The sequence below is a fragment of the Aptenodytes patagonicus genome, chromosome 7 (assembly GCF_965638725.1).
Source record: "Aptenodytes patagonicus chromosome 7, bAptPat1.pri.cur, whole genome shotgun sequence".
NCBI lineage: Eukaryota > Metazoa > Chordata > Aves > Sphenisciformes > Spheniscidae > Aptenodytes > Aptenodytes patagonicus.
The window spans coordinates 44,185,890-44,203,290 of record NC_134955.1 but is presented as its reverse complement, the minus strand read 5'-3'; the positions used below and the strand labels follow the sequence as shown (position 1 = coordinate 44,203,290).

General features: G+C 41.6%; 2 protein-coding genes across 7 annotated transcripts in view; one reads left to right on the top strand and one right to left on the bottom strand.

The window, feature by feature from the left end:
* Window positions 1–252, bottom strand: part of PRORP (protein only RNase P catalytic subunit) — a 55,547-nt gene extending 55,295 nt beyond the window's left edge. For 2 of the 3 annotated variants that reach the window (XM_076345027.1, XM_076345030.1), the window contains exon 1: window positions 178–252. The gene's annotated coding sequence lies outside the window, so the exon portion shown is untranslated. Of the gene's footprint in view, window positions 1–158 lie in introns of all 3 variants that reach the window. The other variant, XM_076345028.1, reaches the window with a different exon arrangement.
* Window positions 199–17,147, top strand: PPP2R3C (protein phosphatase 2 regulatory subunit B''gamma). 4 transcript variants are annotated; one of them, XM_076345038.1, is made up of 14 exons: window positions 289–346; window positions 1,001–1,060; window positions 1,435–1,562; window positions 2,729–2,833; window positions 3,435–3,547; window positions 4,371–4,468; window positions 7,326–7,396; window positions 8,146–8,278; window positions 9,442–9,497; window positions 9,571–9,646; window positions 10,302–10,438; window positions 12,107–12,244; window positions 16,067–16,126; window positions 16,834–17,147. In XM_076345038.1, exons 3-14 carry the CDS (start codon window positions 1,470–1,472, stop codon window positions 17,020–17,022), a joined length of 1,269 nt encoding a protein of 422 aa, XP_076201153.1. In that variant the 5' UTR covers window positions 289–346; window positions 1,001–1,060; window positions 1,435–1,469; the 3' UTR covers window positions 17,023–17,147. The 4 variants fall into 4 exon arrangements, with proteins under 4 accessions (XP_076201150.1, XP_076201153.1, XP_076201151.1 ...); XM_076345037.1 differs by lacking the exon at window positions 289–346 and adding an exon at window positions 556–595; XM_076345035.1 differs by lacking the exon at window positions 1,001–1,060 and having other exon boundaries at window positions 199–346.
* The last annotated feature ends 254 nt before the right edge of the window (window positions 17,148–17,401 follow it).

Here is a 17,401-nt window from a genome sequence, read left to right as displayed (position 1 = left end):
CTCTCTCCCCCCCCCATCTCTCCCCCCCCCTCTCTCCCCCCCCCCTCTCTCCCCCCCCCCTCCCTCTCCCTCTCCCTCTCCCTCTCCCTCCCTCCCCCCCCGCCTTTACCCCGCCAGAGGCTAACGAAGCGCGGTCCCGACGCGGGCTGCGCCCTTACCCCTCCGGGATGGGCCTACCTCGCTCGGTGCGCGGTGGCCATGGGCACCTCGGCGCTGCGAGGCGCCGGCAGGGAGGCGCTTACAGCAGAGACGACCCCACGGCGGCCGGGGCGCTCGCCTCCCGCTAGCCCGGAAGCGCTGCCGGACCCGCGCCTGGACTTGGAGCCAATCGCGTCTCATTGGGCTGGTCGGCACGTGATCCCGCGCGCCCTTTAGGGCGGGGGGGGGAGGGGTGTTGCTCCGCCATATCGGTTGCGGGCACGGCGCTCCCAGGATCAGGCGCGTCGGGCAGGGCACCGCGCATGCGCGGGAGGGCCGGCCGGCCGGAGCTTGGCGGCTGCGGCGGTCACGTGCTGCCGGGCTCGCGGGGCGGCCGCCGCGGGGGACATGGACTGGAAGCGGAGCCTGCGGGGCCGCCTGGCCGCCCGCCGCGCCCGTGAGTGCCCCGGGGCCGAGCGGCGGCCGCGGCACTCCTCGCCGCGGGGTGACGGCCGCCGCGGAGCGCTGGGGCCGGCCTGGCGGGGGGGCGGGCAGGGGAGGTGCCCCCGCGGGTGGGCGCGGCCGCCGGTGCCCGCAGTGACAAGGGGGTGCGGGGTCAGGCCTGGCGGGGCGAGCGTCGGCGTGTCCGGTGTTGCTTTAGTTCCCCGCGTGCAGGCTGCCGTGGGGGCCAGGCAGGTCTCGGGCTCGGTTCTGCGGAGGAGCAAACGCCCTTATTTAGGGGTTAGTGACGGGGGGACTGAGGGACCCTGAGGAGCCGTGTGGGCGTGGGCGCTGTAGAGGCTGGTTTGTCAGCAGCGCGTACCCCTGTGACAGCTTTGGCTGGTAACTCTTTATTCCTTAGTGAGCCCACAGGGAGCTTGTGCAGGCGTATAATGGTATCCCTGATGTTACAGAGTGAAAGGTGATTTTTATGCTGCTGCTTGCCGTACGCAGTATCTTAAACAGTGCTACCACTGTAGAACAAGAATGCTGCTGCTGCTTTGTCAGTCATAACCATCTCTGTTAGAATCGCATACCTACAGAGAATTGGGCATGTGCAGTCGCTGAAAGAGGGTGCTTTGTAGATACTTGAATGGAATGTATATGTGACATATTTGTTGTATCTGTTACATAATTTACATAATAGGCCTGTGCTCCATTCATTTCCACCTAATATTTGTGTTACTAAACAGCATAGCTGTATAAGCCTCAGCATTAACTCCTTTTTTCAAGCTCCTTGTTACATTAAAACTCTGTTTGGAGTACAACACGAAAATTCTTTTCTGTGTTAATCAGCCAAAAAGAGCGAGCAAGAGCTAAAAGATGAAGAAATGGAATTGTTCACAAAATATTACATGGAGTGGAAAGGAGGAAGAAAAAGTGGCAATACATCATATACGAACATACCACGATTTTACTACAGGGTAAGTGGGGTATCCAGATAAACTTCAACAGGAGGCTATTCTGTGTTATAAAGAAAGTTGTGCTTATTCAAAGGGACGCTTCAACTTCACAAGCTTAAGTAGGTTGAAATCTGAATGATGTGGATTGCTAAGCTTAACTTTTTGTTTTGTACAATTGTGGATTTCAGCAGTTTCAAATAATTACTAAGCATCTCATCAAAGGCCATGAAATAGTTTGCTAATCAGACAGTAGGCTTGGCTGTTTACTAAAGATAGGAAGTCCTCCTTCTCTTTCAGAGAAACTTCCTGTTTTAACTAAACTTTGACATACCAGTGTTATAAATACGCATCTTCCTGTTTCCGTTTAGACACGATGGGATGCTGCTTCATGAAAACAGTGGGTCATTGGCCTTGCAGACTAAAGATAGGTCTGTAGCTTGCATCATCCAGCAGAAATGCTTGGTCTGGCAACTTACGTGTGAGGTGAATCAGATTGGGATGGGGGAATATGGGAGCCCAAGTTCGACATCTTGATATTGCTGGCATTTGTCTACTTGACCACTGAGCTGTTGTCTAACCTCGCATGGTCCCATATTCCTTAGGATCATGAGTTTCTGCCAATTAAGTTCTCAAGTACCTATATTTCAGTTGATGAATACATATGCAACCATCCAAGTTCTGGTAGTGCTGTACAGTTTTGCCTGTAAACATCGGCAGAACTTTCATATTAAGTGTTCTTCCATCTGTTTTGTTGGCCAAAACAAGTCTAGTACACATTCATACTTCTGAGAGTCAGGCCTACCACAAAACAGAAAGTGCTGCTCTCTCCTGAGTAAAAACACAGTAGTAAATGTCTTTTATGTGTGAGCCCTTCTATCTTGCAACTGTGGGGAAAGTGCTTACTGGATGGGTTATCAGGTATGAGGTAGGTCTCTGTCTCTCATGTTAAAGATGTCCTGCTTTAAATAAATATTTTGATATTTAAATAGCTTGAGACAGTACGCAAGTGATATCCCTGTAGAAGAAGCGGGTACTATACAGCATTCTGGTAGATAGGTCGTTGTTTTCTGTTGAGTAAACGGCTTCATCAGAGCATGTGAGTCAGGACTACCTAAGAGTACTTGCTAGATGTGTAGTTTTTGAATGGTACCACTGTATAGATAATTAAAACGCCACAATGTTTCTAGCTGCCAGCTGAAGATGAAGTCTTGCTTCAGAAATTAAGAGAAGAATCTAGAGCAGTCTTTCTGCAAAGAAAAAGTAGAGAGCTGTTGGATAACGAAGAGCTGCAGGTAAGAAAATATTTTCTGTATGTTTTGTAATGGCTTCTGACAAGACTTCCTCTTTCTGCTGAGTTTGATTATCTCCTGTCTGTCCGTCCACAGACTCTTGTGGTAAGGTGCTTTGTATTTGGCCACGTTGGCTGGTTGTGAAGTACTAACTAAAGCTGAAGTGCTGCATAGTCGTGGGCTGGTAATGTCAGTGTAAAGCTTCCTCGTTATGATGTGTATGAGGACTAAATCAATGGTTTCTGGTTTTCCAGCACATTCCAACAATTTCCCTAGTGGGCCCAGAAGAAGAAATAAGTTCTGTTTATGTATCACTGAGAGAGACTCCAAAGATGGTTGAGTTTACTGCAGTGCAAAGACAAAAGGGATGTGACCCTAGAAATCCTAGTGAGTGAGAGAGAGTGTGTGTCTGTGTGTGTGTAACACCAATTTAGAGCAGTGGAAATATCGCTTGTTTTTCTGGCTGAACTGATGACATATACTCATAACTGAGATAACCTTGCAGCAAAACCACATTTTTGCTGCATTTCTTAGATGCTCTGTCTTAAGCACATTGACATCTCTAGAGAGATACCTTCTTAACCAAATATAAATGCCTTTTAAGAATCTATGGTTTCTACTGGACAAACATCAGACATCACCGATGATTGGGGAAGAAGCAATGATCAACTACGAGAACTTCTTGAAAGTTGGTGAAAAAGCTGGACCTAAGTGCAAGTAAGGCTTTCTTCTCTTGTATATGCTTACTTTGGCTAAAGCTAAGTGCTACTCTAACTCAGTTGCTAAAATAGATGGAAACAGTTTAATGGTGAGATAAAATCATGTCTGTGTAGTTATTGATGAACTAGTTGCTTTGCATCCTTGCAAAGGTGTATTGCCCTACATCTCTGAGGGAACTTTTGATAGAGATGTCTGCAAGAGGTCTACTGCATCTTTTTGAAGAAGAAATTCTTATCAGCATGAGCATTTTTATGATGTTAGTGGCCAGTAAACAGCACATTTTGTATTTGAAGAGGAAATCATGTCTCCAGTGATACTGCCGAACCTTCCCTAATATATTCTGATGGAAAATTTCCTACCAGGTGTTCTGTGTACAGCATACAGCGAATATTCCTTCTTTACACTCCTGTTAGAGACTGCTGTGCACGTAGCTTTGTGATTGCGTTTTGGGCAGAAGCAGATTAGTTGTCAGTACTGGCAGTTCCATTTATGTGCATATCGTTGTAGAAGATTGGAAGCTACCAAAGATATTGTACTAAAGAGAAACTAAATTGAATGAAAGCTCTCAAAGCGCCTACATCACTGAAGAGTCTCATGAGCAGCAAAGGCAGCTGCTTTTTATTGAGTTTACCATTGTTACTTGGTAGGATCCCACTTGATGGGTGTAGTGTAGCAAATTAACGTCTTTGAATACACAGAACACATTCTATATTGTTAAAACAGTATTTTAAAGTGTCTCTGAGTTTTGGATACTGTAACTGGATCTGTCAGCGCAGTGTAATCGGATGCATAGAAGTAGCTTTGTGTTTATGTTTTACAGGCAGTTCTTCACAGCTAAGATCTTCGCTAAATTACTCCATAATGATCCTTATGGGAGGATATCTATCATGCAGTTTTTCAATTATGTCATGCGAAAAGGTTAGTTGATGCTTCTTCTGTGTTAATGAGAATTTGTTTTATTTTCAAGGCTATTTTAAGCTTTATTACTTGCTGTTCTCTTCAACAGCAGTGAGATCTAGCCCTTGATTGCCAATGCTGTTTTCCTGGAGGCTTGGGGTTTTTTTCTGGTTACTAGGAGGTGGGAGTTCACCCTACCTCTGAAATCCACCTCTCCTCTCAGTCAGAGATACCCTTGATCAGTTTGTTATATATTGTCATTCTGATTTCCTTTATTCAGACAGTACGGTGAAGAGCAAAACAGTAAAGTTATGTGGTGGGTGTGATCCTAACCACTGTGATCAGACTGTCTGGCAGATAGATTTGTTTGCTGTTTTTCCTTCTACAGAGTGGTGTTATCTATGTTTTCTAACTGTGCTTGTCAAATATGTCAATATGTTCTTGTGCTTGTCGCTATAGCCTTACCGTATTTTCAGCTATTTTTTATTATAAGTAACCACTTGGGCTGAAAAATGCAAATTTTTTTTTTTTTAAATCTGTATTAGATTTTGTTTAAAAAGATGAGGCTGGCTAGCAGAAAGGAAGGTTGCCTCATTGCCTTGTCCCCTGGCTACTGTGTTCTTTGGTCTGGTAGAGTCCTCAGGAGGGGAGAATGGCACCTTTCCCCAGAGCAGCTCAGCTTGTTTAACTTAAAATCTTGTGGTGCAAGGGATGAGAGATGTGTTGAGCAGGAAACCTGGTGAGTAGACATGCAGAGTATGCAAGAAAGGGGTAACAGGCCCATTTGCAACAAACAGCAAACCCAAAAGCTGCAGGATAGGAGACTTGTGAAGAAGTCTGTGAAAATAGTATGCATTTCAAAAAGGCCTACCCAGCTGGACACAACAGAGATTCTTTTTGAGCTCTATTTCGTTTGTTTCACCCAGAAGTTTTAAGTCTTGTGTATTTATGGTGATACCTCTTTTCTTAAAAACAAAAAACAAACAAACAAAAAAACAAAAAAAAAAAAAAAAAACAAAAACACCGTAAAAACCCAAACCCCCCAAATCCCCAACCAAACAAACAAACCAACACAAAAAACCCACCAAATTTAGAGACAGGAAGCCTTTTGGCGTGTCCCATCTCAATCAGATTTCATTTTCAGACTCTGGCCAACATAAGGTCTCATTGCAGTATTTGTTTGCAAGTCCCTCTTGGGTCAGTTGAATAAGGATCCTTGTTTTTCCTAGCTTACAGCATTGGAATTGCCTAATAAAGTTAGCCCAGTAGCATGCCTGTGCAGTAGCTGAGATCATTTCTATTGTCTGTTGTACAGTGTTCCATATGAGGGCTAAAGACCAGGCCAGGTATTAAAGGAAGAAAAGACTTAAATTATGGTAGGAACTTTCAGTTAATACTTTAGATTGGAGTTGGTGATTTCCATCTGTATTTACTGCTGAATGTCCTTCAGTGTGGCACTGAAAGGAGGGGAAAGTAACAGATGATGGAGTTACTCTGCAGCTGCTTGAGCTGATCCAAGTTGGGGCAGTGCAGTCCCACATTTCACCTTGTTTTGATGAAGCTCATGCAGCGGAGCGGTCAGTCTCCAGAGTGGTGCTGCAGCAGGGAAGAGGCCATATCACCCTGAGCTTAAAACATCTTAAACTGCTGTGTCTCGGGGGTGTGATGCTATTTTCTAACTAGGTGAACTCATTAATGAGCTTTTGGGGTTTTCTTTTGTTTGTTAAAGTTTTAGGAATAGCTGTATGTATTCGCATACTTGTGCTGAACACGTAGCATTCTGTCTTTCTCCTTCCTACCTCCAGCTGGAGGATTTCTTACAGTCCGTGGATTACAGCCTTTCTTCCTCTTTCTTCATGATCTGCACAGTCCTTTTGGGAGGGGATGAGTGAATGGTGAAGTTAATAACTGAATAATGGTGAAGCATTTCCCAAAGCACCATCTGTCTCCAGTAATGCTCCCTCTTTAGGAGGAAAGGTGGTCGAGTCTGTTGGCTTTGTCCAAACAAGTCAAGCCTAGTAAAAGTGTCTTGAATCACGTCAGGGTGTATGATACACTTACCTTTAAACTTCAGCCAACAAAGAAACAGCCTCACCGTATAACCTCTGTCATCTCTGAGTGATACTTAGTTCACCTTGACAAACGCTTACCTTGAAGAGATGAATGTTGGTATGAAGCACAGCTTGTATTTCATGAGGAACTTTTAAACTGTTTCTTCATAAAATGAAAGCTAAATTTAACATGGAGTGTGTGAATAATAGTTTTTATGCCTAATCTGTACTCTGTCTCTGTTACTGTGCTTTAACAATGACCTCAAGCACATTGTCCTGTAGATTGTCTGATTAATGTGCCTTCTCATTGCAAAAATAGATTCTTGTGCTATTCTAATTCTCTTGTAACTCAGAAGTGAGGGCAGGACCTTTGGCTGTAGCTGCAGCGTCTCGTGCTGCACAAGGGACTGCAGCAATCTGACAAGCAATCTGTATACAATGTTGTACAGCTGCTTTTAATGTAGTGAAAATGTGCTGCTACACATATCTCTAGGTCAGCAGGAGAGAATGAATCCATGTGATTCCATGTACCAGATAAAATGTGGTGTCTGCTCAGCTGTTTCTCACATCTAGTTATTATAAGGCAGTCTTGGCCACAGCGTACCGTATATCACCAGTAACTCTTACCAACTTAGAGACTGAAACGACGTTTCTAAGCAGGGCTGGTACATATCATGGCTTTGCTTAAATCTCAGAAAAATGAGAAAAAGAGAGAGGCACTTAACATCCAACAGTGCCTTGTGGCCTTTAGAATAACTTCAAATTTTGGTGAGGCGTCAAAAAACCCCTAGGTTTCTTGCATTGTAATTCTGTTTTCTGTTTTCCAGTATGGCTTCATCAGACAAGAATAGGTCTCAGTTTATATGATGTGGCAGGACAGGGCTACCTCAGAGAATCAGTAAGTAAATGATTCTTGATTAACTTAATGTCTGTCTTTACTCAAACAACAGAGCATCAGAAAGGCTCCAATTTTCTTCCAGTCTTACCTCCTAAAAGTTTGTATCATAATCTAGATTTGGGGTGGGCACGTTTGTTTGGATAAATCGCAGTCTCTGTATTCTGGAGATTTGGTGGCGAGAGTGCTGCTAGCCTTTTTAACATATGGGTAATTCTCTGAAAAAGAGATCGTAGATGTCAAGGTTTCATGTCATTAGCGCTTTACTAGATTTAGTAGGATATAGTAGAAATCACAAAGAAGGATGGATAGAGTGGGCCTCAATGAATTATTCTCCTGTTCTAACAGGAGTTTATATAAAATAAATAAGAAGGTTCTAGTTACCACTCTACTTTAAAAAAAGATCTAGTAAAGAATATTCAACAATAGGATAATCCAATTAGGAGTTATGCATTGGTATTTGAAAAAGGTACAGCTGAATGTATTTATATTTACATGTAAATATCATCTACTTTGTTAACATTCTGCTTTATTTGTAGACTGTTTCAGTCATGGCATCACATGTGCATGTGTATGACCTAGGATTCCTTGCATGGAGGCAGAAGCTTTTTTGCCTGCTTTCATGCTCTTTCCTGCATTGTTGCAGGATTGTATTTTTAACAAAATATACTTGAAAGCCAGGGTGGAATATAGCAAACATGCAACAGTAGTAGTGTTTAAAGCTTGTTTCCTTCTCTTTCTTTATTCTGCAGGATTTGGAAAACTATATTTTGGAACTCATCCCTACTTTGCCACAACTGGATGGTTTAGAAAAATCTTTTTACTCCTTCTATGTCTGCACAGCAGTTAGAAAGTTCTTCTTCTTTCTGGATCCTCTCAGAACAGGTAGGTCCATGTTTTCAAAATTCTAAATATGTGGGAGTATTTTCACTTTCAAAATGTTTCCACCCAAGCTACTTGTGTTTTCAAAGTAATATGTAGTTGTCTTTGTAGGCTTTTGTTCAGCAATCTTGTATTTGAAGATTAATCTCCACTGAAGACCGTAAGTCTTTACGTGGGTCTAATAATCTACTTCTACAGCTAATGAATTTCTATGAGATACCCATCAGCTGTGGTACTATACAGTTATCTCATAGAAACTGACAAATAAGATATTGTTTCATCATAATGCATCATTAGCAGCAGCTAATTTTATAAGTGTTTAGGGTGAATAGAAAACACAGCAACTAACAGAACTGTTTGGCAGAACATCCACAGAGCTGTGGAAATGCTCAAGAATGCTTATTGTGATGTGCTTCTCCTGTGATTAGATTTGCGTGCACCATGTAAACTCATTAGAAAAGGTTTGCAGTTACGGCTGCTAATCCTTATTACAGACGTAGCTCCCTCGGACAACACTTTGCCTTTTTGTATGCCCTTCATTTAAGTCACAAACTGCATGTGTTTTCAAGATCTAGCTGTGCCACTTGAAGACGTCAGAGTTGTGTGGGCAGTAGCCTCTGGCAGAGGTAATTACAAACAATAGAGAGGGTGTGTGTGAAGTTATAATGCTATTATTTTGCACAGGTGTTTGCGCAGTGTCTGCGCACCAAAGCTACACCAGCAGGAGTGCATTCTGCCACCTTAGCTTTGTGTCACTTCTGTAGTTTCTGAAGATGTTAAAATACCACATCACTTAAGAGACTCTATCACTCCAACAAATGTTTTAAGCGTGCTTTCTTTGCATTTTTTACTTTACATTTTGAGTTGATGTTGAACACTCGCATTTTTTTATCTAGTTTTCTGGCTTTTAAGGCTTCAGAATAACTCCTCTTCTGCCAATATCTGGCTAGTTTTATTCAGTCGTTTTAAAAGCTATTTTTATCTCTTAAATTACAGTCTTATCCTTAATGTTAGAAGTTGGGTTTGTTTGGTTTTGTTTTTTTAAAAAGGCATTTTTTTCCTGCTCAGAATACTTCTTTCTTAAGTAGAACTACCTAAATGAGAACAGTCAAACGGATGTGTTGATTGGGCGACTGTTAAAATGTGTTTTCCTTTTCTTGCTGCAGGGAAGATAAAGATACAGGATATTTTAGCTTGCAGCTTCCTGGATGACTTACTGGAGGTAAAGATCTCTTAGCATATACTATTGTATTTTAATTTACTCTTTCTGAATTCTAACTTTATGTTTCACTTAGTTAAGGGATGAAGAACTTTCTAAAGAAAGTCAGGAAACAAATTGGTTTTCTGCTCCTTCTGCATTAAGAGTTTATGGTAGGTTCCTTTATATGTGAACACGTTTTTTTTTTTCCCTCTCCTCTTGTATGACTTAGTCGTATTCTTAGTGTTATTTTTCCTCTGTTTCCTCTGGTTTTGTCTCTTTAAATCCTGCTGATAACTTGTCTTTTCAACTCGTGTAGCCACCCTTTCAGTATGTCTTCCTGACTTTCTTTACACTTTTCGGTTCTCCACTGTTGTTCTTTACCACGGTTTTATCCTCTGTCATTTTGTGCTTGTTGCACAAGGTGCAAGATTCCTCTGTAACCATCTCTTTTGACTGTTCTATTCATGCTTTTGCATCACCTTTAGCTCTTTTTTCATGCTTACAGCAGATCTGTTTAAAATAACATGCTCTTAGCCTTCTGCTCCTTTCTCTGTATACACAGCCTTTACTTTTGAGCCATTACCTTAGAATAGAACTATTAACACCTCGTTATGGGAATCCCACTTCCCCTTCCCCCATGTTCGGTGCTAATTTACGATGCTCTATGAATATTATTGTGGATCTAGCATACTCCCACTTAACTGCCTTAACTTTATGATGAAAATTAAATAAACGTTAAAAAAGTGCTAAATTTTCTTTCTCTGTTGAAACAGTTCTTTGCTGATATAGGTAAACTGTGTTTTGCCCTCTATATCTCCTCCCTAGGGCAGTACTTAAACCTTGATAAAGATCACAACGGCATGCTCAGCAAAGAAGAACTGTCCCGGTATGGAACAGGGACTCTGACCAACATATTTTTGGATCGTGTCTTTCAGGAATGCTTAACGTATGATGGTGAAATGGTAATCAGATATTTTCACTTTGTTCACAATATAAAACCTTTGGCTCATTGAGATGGGAAATGCCTCATAATCAGTATCTTTAAAATAAAGAGTAGCTTGAGGTAAAGTAACTTTTGTTTATCATCGTGCACACAAATGACCATGCAGCAGATTAGAAAATTAATTTTCTTTAAAGCAAGGTGATCGCAGTGTGGCTTAAAGACAAGTTGCTTGTTTTGAAAAGCAGAGGTGATACAAAATCCAGACAGCCTAGGATGAAGCTTCTTGTAGATTCAATAACATAAAGTGCATGTTGAAAAAATGTATAGATGTAGCAATGCTTTTTAGTTACACGTAATTCTTTAAAGAGGACCAAAGACAAGTGGCACACTTGCAACCAGTGGTTAGCTAACCTGTCCACTGCTTCATGAAGACAACAGTGGTGTTTGTTGTAAGCTTTCCATAGCTGTGAAAAATGGGAAGTCTAACTAAATTAGTTAAAATAAAAACTTATATCTATATTTATTTTGAAAGCTTTACTTCATGTATTGCTACTCTTGTTGTCTGCATTAAGATGACTGAACTCTAATAAATTACAAATTCACTATACACTCCTGTGGCTGCCTTAGCAGTTTTTTGTAGAATCACAGAATCGCTGAGGTCGTGAGCGATCTTCTTAGTTGCCCTTTGCTGGAGTTGCTACAGTAGGTCCGTCTCTCTTGTACAGGGGAGACCAGGACAGGACCCAGCGCTCAGATGTGATCTGAGTAGAGGAGAAGGGTCACCTTCCTCGGCTCCACCTTTCCACCAGCAAAGCTCTTCCTAATGCAGCTCAGGATGCTGTCAGCGGCCTTTGCTGCAAGGGCATGTTGCTGGCACATGTTCAATTTTGTTGCCCATTGAGACTCCCAGGTCCATCTGTGCAAAGCTGCTTTCTGACTAGTCAGCCCCCAACATGTACTGGTGCATGGGGTTATTCCTCCCCAAATGCAGGATTTTGCATTCCCTCTGTTGAACTTGGTGTGGCTCCTGTCAGCCCATTTTCCCAGCCTGTCCAGCTCCCTCTGAATGGCAGCATGACTCTCTGGTGTTTAAGGTAGACAGGGTTATTATATACATAGGACTGAAGGATTTCTGTCCTTGTCACAACTATACCTTGATCAGGAAACCAAGAATCAGTACTAATGAAAAAGAAAAGTGTGATACATATTTCTGATGTCTACTAATGCTTCTACCACGTGATTTGCCAAACTACCTACTCTGGTCTAAGGATTATATACTTTAATTGGACATATAGTTCACCGTTTGGTAACGGTAGGCTTACTGCCACTGGATGTTTAATTTGTGGTAATGAAAACCTTCTATATGGCTTTTCTTCGCTAGTTGGGTATGTTCAGCAGTCTAAAGATGTGTTAAACATTGTTTGAAAGTATATATAGCATGTTTAATTTGGATTTATGCTCGGAATCCTATTTTACCTCTAAAATGGCAGGTTTTCGTATCGTCAGCAGCCATTAAAAACTAACTTTTCTGTTCACGTTGGTGGTAGCAGCCATTTTCTATTTCACGTTGTCTTTTTCAGAAATAGACTGATCCCCTACAATGAAATAGCTGCCAATTATAAAGTTCCTGCTTGCAAAATCAATTTAGAAAGAAGACTGTAATAAACATGATTGTATCTACTTTTAGGACTATAAAACCTACCTGGACTTTGTGCTTGCATTAGAAAACAGAAAGGAGCCCGCAGCTCTGCAATATATTTTCAAACTGCTTGATATAGAGAACAAAGGATACCTGAATGTCTTTTCCCTTAATTATTTCTTTAGGGTAAGTCTCTTTATACAGGTAGGCCATTTTCTGTGTTTATAGTGTTATAGCCTGTGTGCTTCTGCATGCAGATCTGCAGGAAATCACTTTAAATTACCAATACCCGCTGGGAGGCTAGTAACTACTTCTAAGAAGATTTAAAATATTAAAAAAAAAAACTCCAAAACTTGGAAAGAATTCAAAAGGTATTTTCAACATTTTATCTGCAGTTGAAATTAACTGTTTTGATTTTGTTTAGGAAAAATATTTTCTATTGATTTTGGGGTTTTTTTGTAAATGGAAACTGTCCTAAAATTGCCTAATGGTTACCTATTGAAATGTCTTATGATGGTTCTAATTGCCCTTGGTTTTAATTTCCACTGTAATCCTAAAATTCAGTAGAAAAAATTAAAATAACGAAGTGCAGTGATGGGCCTGTACAGCTGTGGGATTTTTCATTCAGTGTATTGATTGCAAAAAGCTTCTTGCATTTTTCATATTCTGTATTTTTATCTGTTGCTCCCAGAATAGATTTAAAATAAGCTTAAATATTTTTAGGTGCTGTTAAAATTAACCTAGGGCTTGTAAAGTCTTGCTCCAAATTGTGGTTTGTGTGTGAGTGGTTTTTTTGTTTTTCTTCTGGCTTGTGGTGGTTTTGGTTTGGGGGGTATGGATGTTTTGTTGTTTTGTCTTGGTTTTTTTTAATAGATACCTGAGGTATATTGGGGTGTTGGTTTAACCCGGCAGGCAGCTAAACACCACACAGCCGTTCGCTCACTCCCCACACACACCAGTGGGATGGGGGAGAGAATCGGGGGGGAAAAAAAGTAAAATTTGTGGGTTGAGATAAAGACAGTTTAATAGGACAGAAAAGAAAGGGAAAATAATAATAATAATGATAAAAGAATATACAAAGCAAGTGATGCACAACGCAATTGCTTACCACCCGCCGACTGATGCCCAGCCAGTTCCCGAGCAGTGGTCACCGCCCCCCGGCCAACTCCCCCGTTTATATACTGAGCATGACATCACGTGGTATGGAATATCCCTTTGGCCAGTTTGGGTCAGCTGTCCTGGCTGTGCCCCCTCTCAGTCGGTAGAGCATGGGAAGCTGAAAAGTCCTTGACTAGTGTAAGCACTACTTAGCAACAGCTAAAACATCCGTGTGTTATCAACATTGTTCTCACCCTAAATCCAAAACACAGCACTGTACCAGCTACTAGGATGAAAATTAACGCCGTCCCAGCCGAAACCAGGACGCTTGGGAAGGGAAATGTCATGCAGTAAAATAGTATTTTTGCTGTGGATGGTTTAGGCTGAGTTACGAGTGTGATGGTTTTTTCATGTACAAGATTCCTTCAGTGATACCTATTCAGACACAGGGACAAGCATTTCCGTTTTCTTTATGTGGATCTTTGTATTATAACTGTGAAAATAAACAATGTCATTGTACTTAGCCGTATGCTCCAAGTATGAGGAACAAGGTACGTACTTTGTTCAGCTCCTTAAGTAAAGCAATCAGGCTTGCTCAAGGCATAATCTTATATCCACATTATTTCTATATTGCAATACATCTCCAGTTGAACATGAACTTTGATAGTGACTACAACCATATCATTTTGTAAAAAGTAAGACTTATTATCTGGAAGACTTTTTCTAAAAAGGAAAGGCTCTTTTTTTGAAAACAAACAAACAAAAACCCCAAAAAACCCACAACTTTTTTTTTTCTTGTTAGTGCCTTGGAACCATCAGATAATTTAGGGTGGAATGGACCTTTGGAGGTCACCTGCTCCTACCATCTGCTCAGAGCAGGGCCAGCTTCATGCTCAGGTTGAGTTGCTCAGAGCCTTACCCAAAACTCGCCTGGACATCTCCAAGGAGGGAGACTCTATCGCCTCTTTGGGCAATGTGTTCCAGTGTCTGACTACCCTGACTGAGAAGACTTTTCTCCCCTCACCCTTTCTCCCATCTTTGTCTAACTGGAATGCCTCTTGCTGCAGTCGATGTCCACTGCCTCTTGCCCTTTCACTGTGTGTCTCCAGGAAGAGTCTTGCTGTGTTGTCTCTAACCACCTGCTAGGTAGCTGAAGATAGTAATTAGATTTCCCCCACCACCCCAGCCTTCTGTTCTCCGGGTGAATTAATCCCCATCTCAAGCCTCTCCTCTCCGCCGTGCTGTGCTTTAGCCCCCTCAAGCATCCTGATAGCCCTCTAGTGGGTTCCCACTTGGTTTGTCAGTGTCTCATAAAGGGGAGCCCAAAGCTGTGAGGCTGCATCTGGAGTACTGCGTCCAAATGTTGAGTCAGGAGGAATAATCACCTCGCTGAACCTGCTAGCTATGCCTGTACTAATGCAGCCCAGTATTTATCTGCTTTCATCGCTACAAGGGCACCCTGCAGATTCTTGTTCAACTTCTTGTGCACCAAGACCTCCAGCGCCTTTCTGGCCAAGCTGCTTCTAGCCAGCTGGCCCCTAGAGCGTACTGCTGCATGGGGTTATTCTGCTGCGGGATTTTTGCATGTGCCTTTTGAACTTCATCATGAACTTTGTTTAGTGGTTGTAGCTGTGTTGCATGCTTGACGGGCAACTGTCAGGCCAGGACTTGGCAATACTAAGGGTCCTAGAGAAACTAAGCAATGACTCATCTTCTCTCCCTGCTCTTACAGCTCACCATTCCCACCACTTTCTCCACTTCTGTTCACACGGCAGTAGGATTCAGGGAAGCCAGGGGCCGCATCAGCTGTCTCTGACTCTGATTTTAATAAAGGGTGTTAATTTACAGGTTTACATTTTACAAAAACATGAATTTTAGTGTTGTCATAGTACATAAGTAATTCTAATATGAAAGCAATTTAACAAGGTAATCCTGCATGAGCTACTGTTGTATAGCTATTTTTGTGCATGTCTCCAGTTACATACTTACTCTATGGCTTAGTTATTTAAAAGATTCCTTGACTACAGCAGATGCTTTGACACAGTCAAAATGTGTCCCTCCTTTAAACTTTTGGAAATGGAATATTCTAAGTTTTCCTTGACGTCAGAACAGTTCCTTTTGACTCTGTGAATAATTGCTTTTCTGCTAGCATAAGTGTAGGTAGGTCTGCACCTACAGAGGCTATGCTGATACAGCTGTGCTGACAAGGCTATGCAGCTTGTGCTAGTGAAACAAACAGTTTTGTTCATAGTTGTTATTTGCAGGCAGAGGTTTGGTGATGCAGCTGTTTAAATAGTACCACATTAAAAGAACTAATAGTGGGGAATACTATTTTGCTCAAAATGAGAAATGCCCGCTTACGGCATGAACCGAGAGAACCCTTCCATGCACGGACAAATGCTCAAATGGACAAATACGTCGTCTCCCTCACACTACTACTTGATCAACCAGAATACAGGTTCCATTTTCAAAGTAATTGAAAGTGTGAGTAGCCACACTCCTTTGTCTGTCTGCTGGTTGGTCTTTTCCTTCTCTCTTTCCCTAGTCTGTATTTCACACCTTTGTCAGAAAACTGAACCTTCTGGTTTGGGTGTATTACTATCTTAAGCTTTGAGTGTTGAGTGATAATAGTCAGGTGTCTGCATATCCCATTTGCAGAGTGCTCAAACTCTGGTCATAATGAAAGTTGGATTCTTACCATATTGACTAAGAACTGTGAACCTAGAGATGCGTATCATTGATTATGCCTTAACTCACCCCTGCCTCACTTGTGGAAGAGAATTGATTACAAGCTGTACCACGAATGCTTTGTTACAGGGCAATACAGCTTAAGATGCAGAAGCATTAAAAAAGTTTCATACAGTGTCAGTATAATACTGCACTACCTATTCCTAACTTTTTTTTTCCTAGGCTATTCAGGAACAAATGAAAATCCATGGACAAGAACCAGTTTCTTTTCAGGATGTCAAGGTTAGTTTTACTGAATAGAGTACTACGTGAAATATTTGGATAAGCATTTCATAATTTAATTATGTTATATCGTAGTTTCTAGGTTGTTGTATATTTACTTGCGGAGCAGTAGAGATGATCTGACTTGTCCTACTCATAGGTTTGAAAATGTCTTTCTATTCAGCAATTGCTATCTGGTATGCAACTGTTCTAGTAGTTTGCTTACTAATAGACAAAGTACCTGTTAAATACATGTTGCTGTGCCTTACACTTAAAGATACTTGGTATGTCTATTTTTTTATGGTTCAGGATCATCCCTTGGGGTGGGGGCGGACTGGTGACTAAAAAAACCTGTCTATAAAACTCTTTATTACTGCCTACTTTACATTTAGCAGTTTTAGTACTTTAAAAAAAAAAAGTGCAAGAGCTTCTATAAAACTTAGCTCATGCAAGCTAACTGAGTTTCATGTTGCCACTTCGAGGCCAAAGCCTCCCCAGAAAAGCAAATTCTTATTTGAGATGTGGGAGCTGAGCACACTGCTCCTATCTGTAGCCAATTATTGTGCTTTGTATCTTAAATGGTTTGGGACTTAACAGCTTTTTTTTGTAGATCGGTGTGGGTGGCACTAGTTACCCAAAGATCATTCTGTATATGATATAAAGTAGCCATTATTCTGCTCATCAATGTGTGTGGGTTTTTCTCCCCAATTTTGACTTTTCTTTCATAGGATGAAATCTTTGATATGGTGAAGCCTAAGGATCCTTACAAAATCTCCCTTCAAGACTTAATCAATAGCAGTCAAGGAGACACTGTTACCAGCATTCTAATCGATCTGAATGGGTTCTGGACGTATGAGAACAGAGAGGTCCTTGTGGCAAGTGATAATGACAACACTGCTGATGTTGATGATACGTGACTTTGAACAGGAGCAGACTGTATCCATAGAGATATCTCAATCTGATGCACCAACTGTTGGAAGCTGGAAACATTTGTCATCTGCATCAATGCCTCTTCCATTTTATCCCCCACCCCTTCCCCCCTCACCACCACCCCTTTCCCCCCTCACCCCCCCCATATAATATAAAATGTGGTACATACACGAATTGCAGAACTAATTTCTGAAACCAAAAAAAGCAAGTGCTGTTTAAAAGGTAATTTTTTTTTTTAATAAATATTTTTGGAATTTTTCCCTGTGTACCAAGCCCTGTTCTTACTTGAATACCCTATTCTAAATGTGAATTTACCCTGAAAGTAAGGATGTGGTTCTCGGTATCTTCAGCTCTGGCCTGTATCCC

Coding starts and splice junctions, on each gene's coding strand:
- PPP2R3C (XM_076345035.1), top strand. CDS start 199: ATGGGCACCTCGGCGCTGCGAGGCGCCGGCAGGGAGGCGCTTACAGCA. Junction 7,397..8,145: donor AGGGCTACCTCAGAGAATCA/GTAAGTAAATGA, acceptor TTTATTCTGCAG/GATTTGGAAAACTATATTTT. Junction 8,279..9,441: donor TCTGGATCCTCTCAGAACAG/GTAGGTCCATGT, acceptor TTCTTGCTGCAG/GGAAGATAAAGATACAGGAT.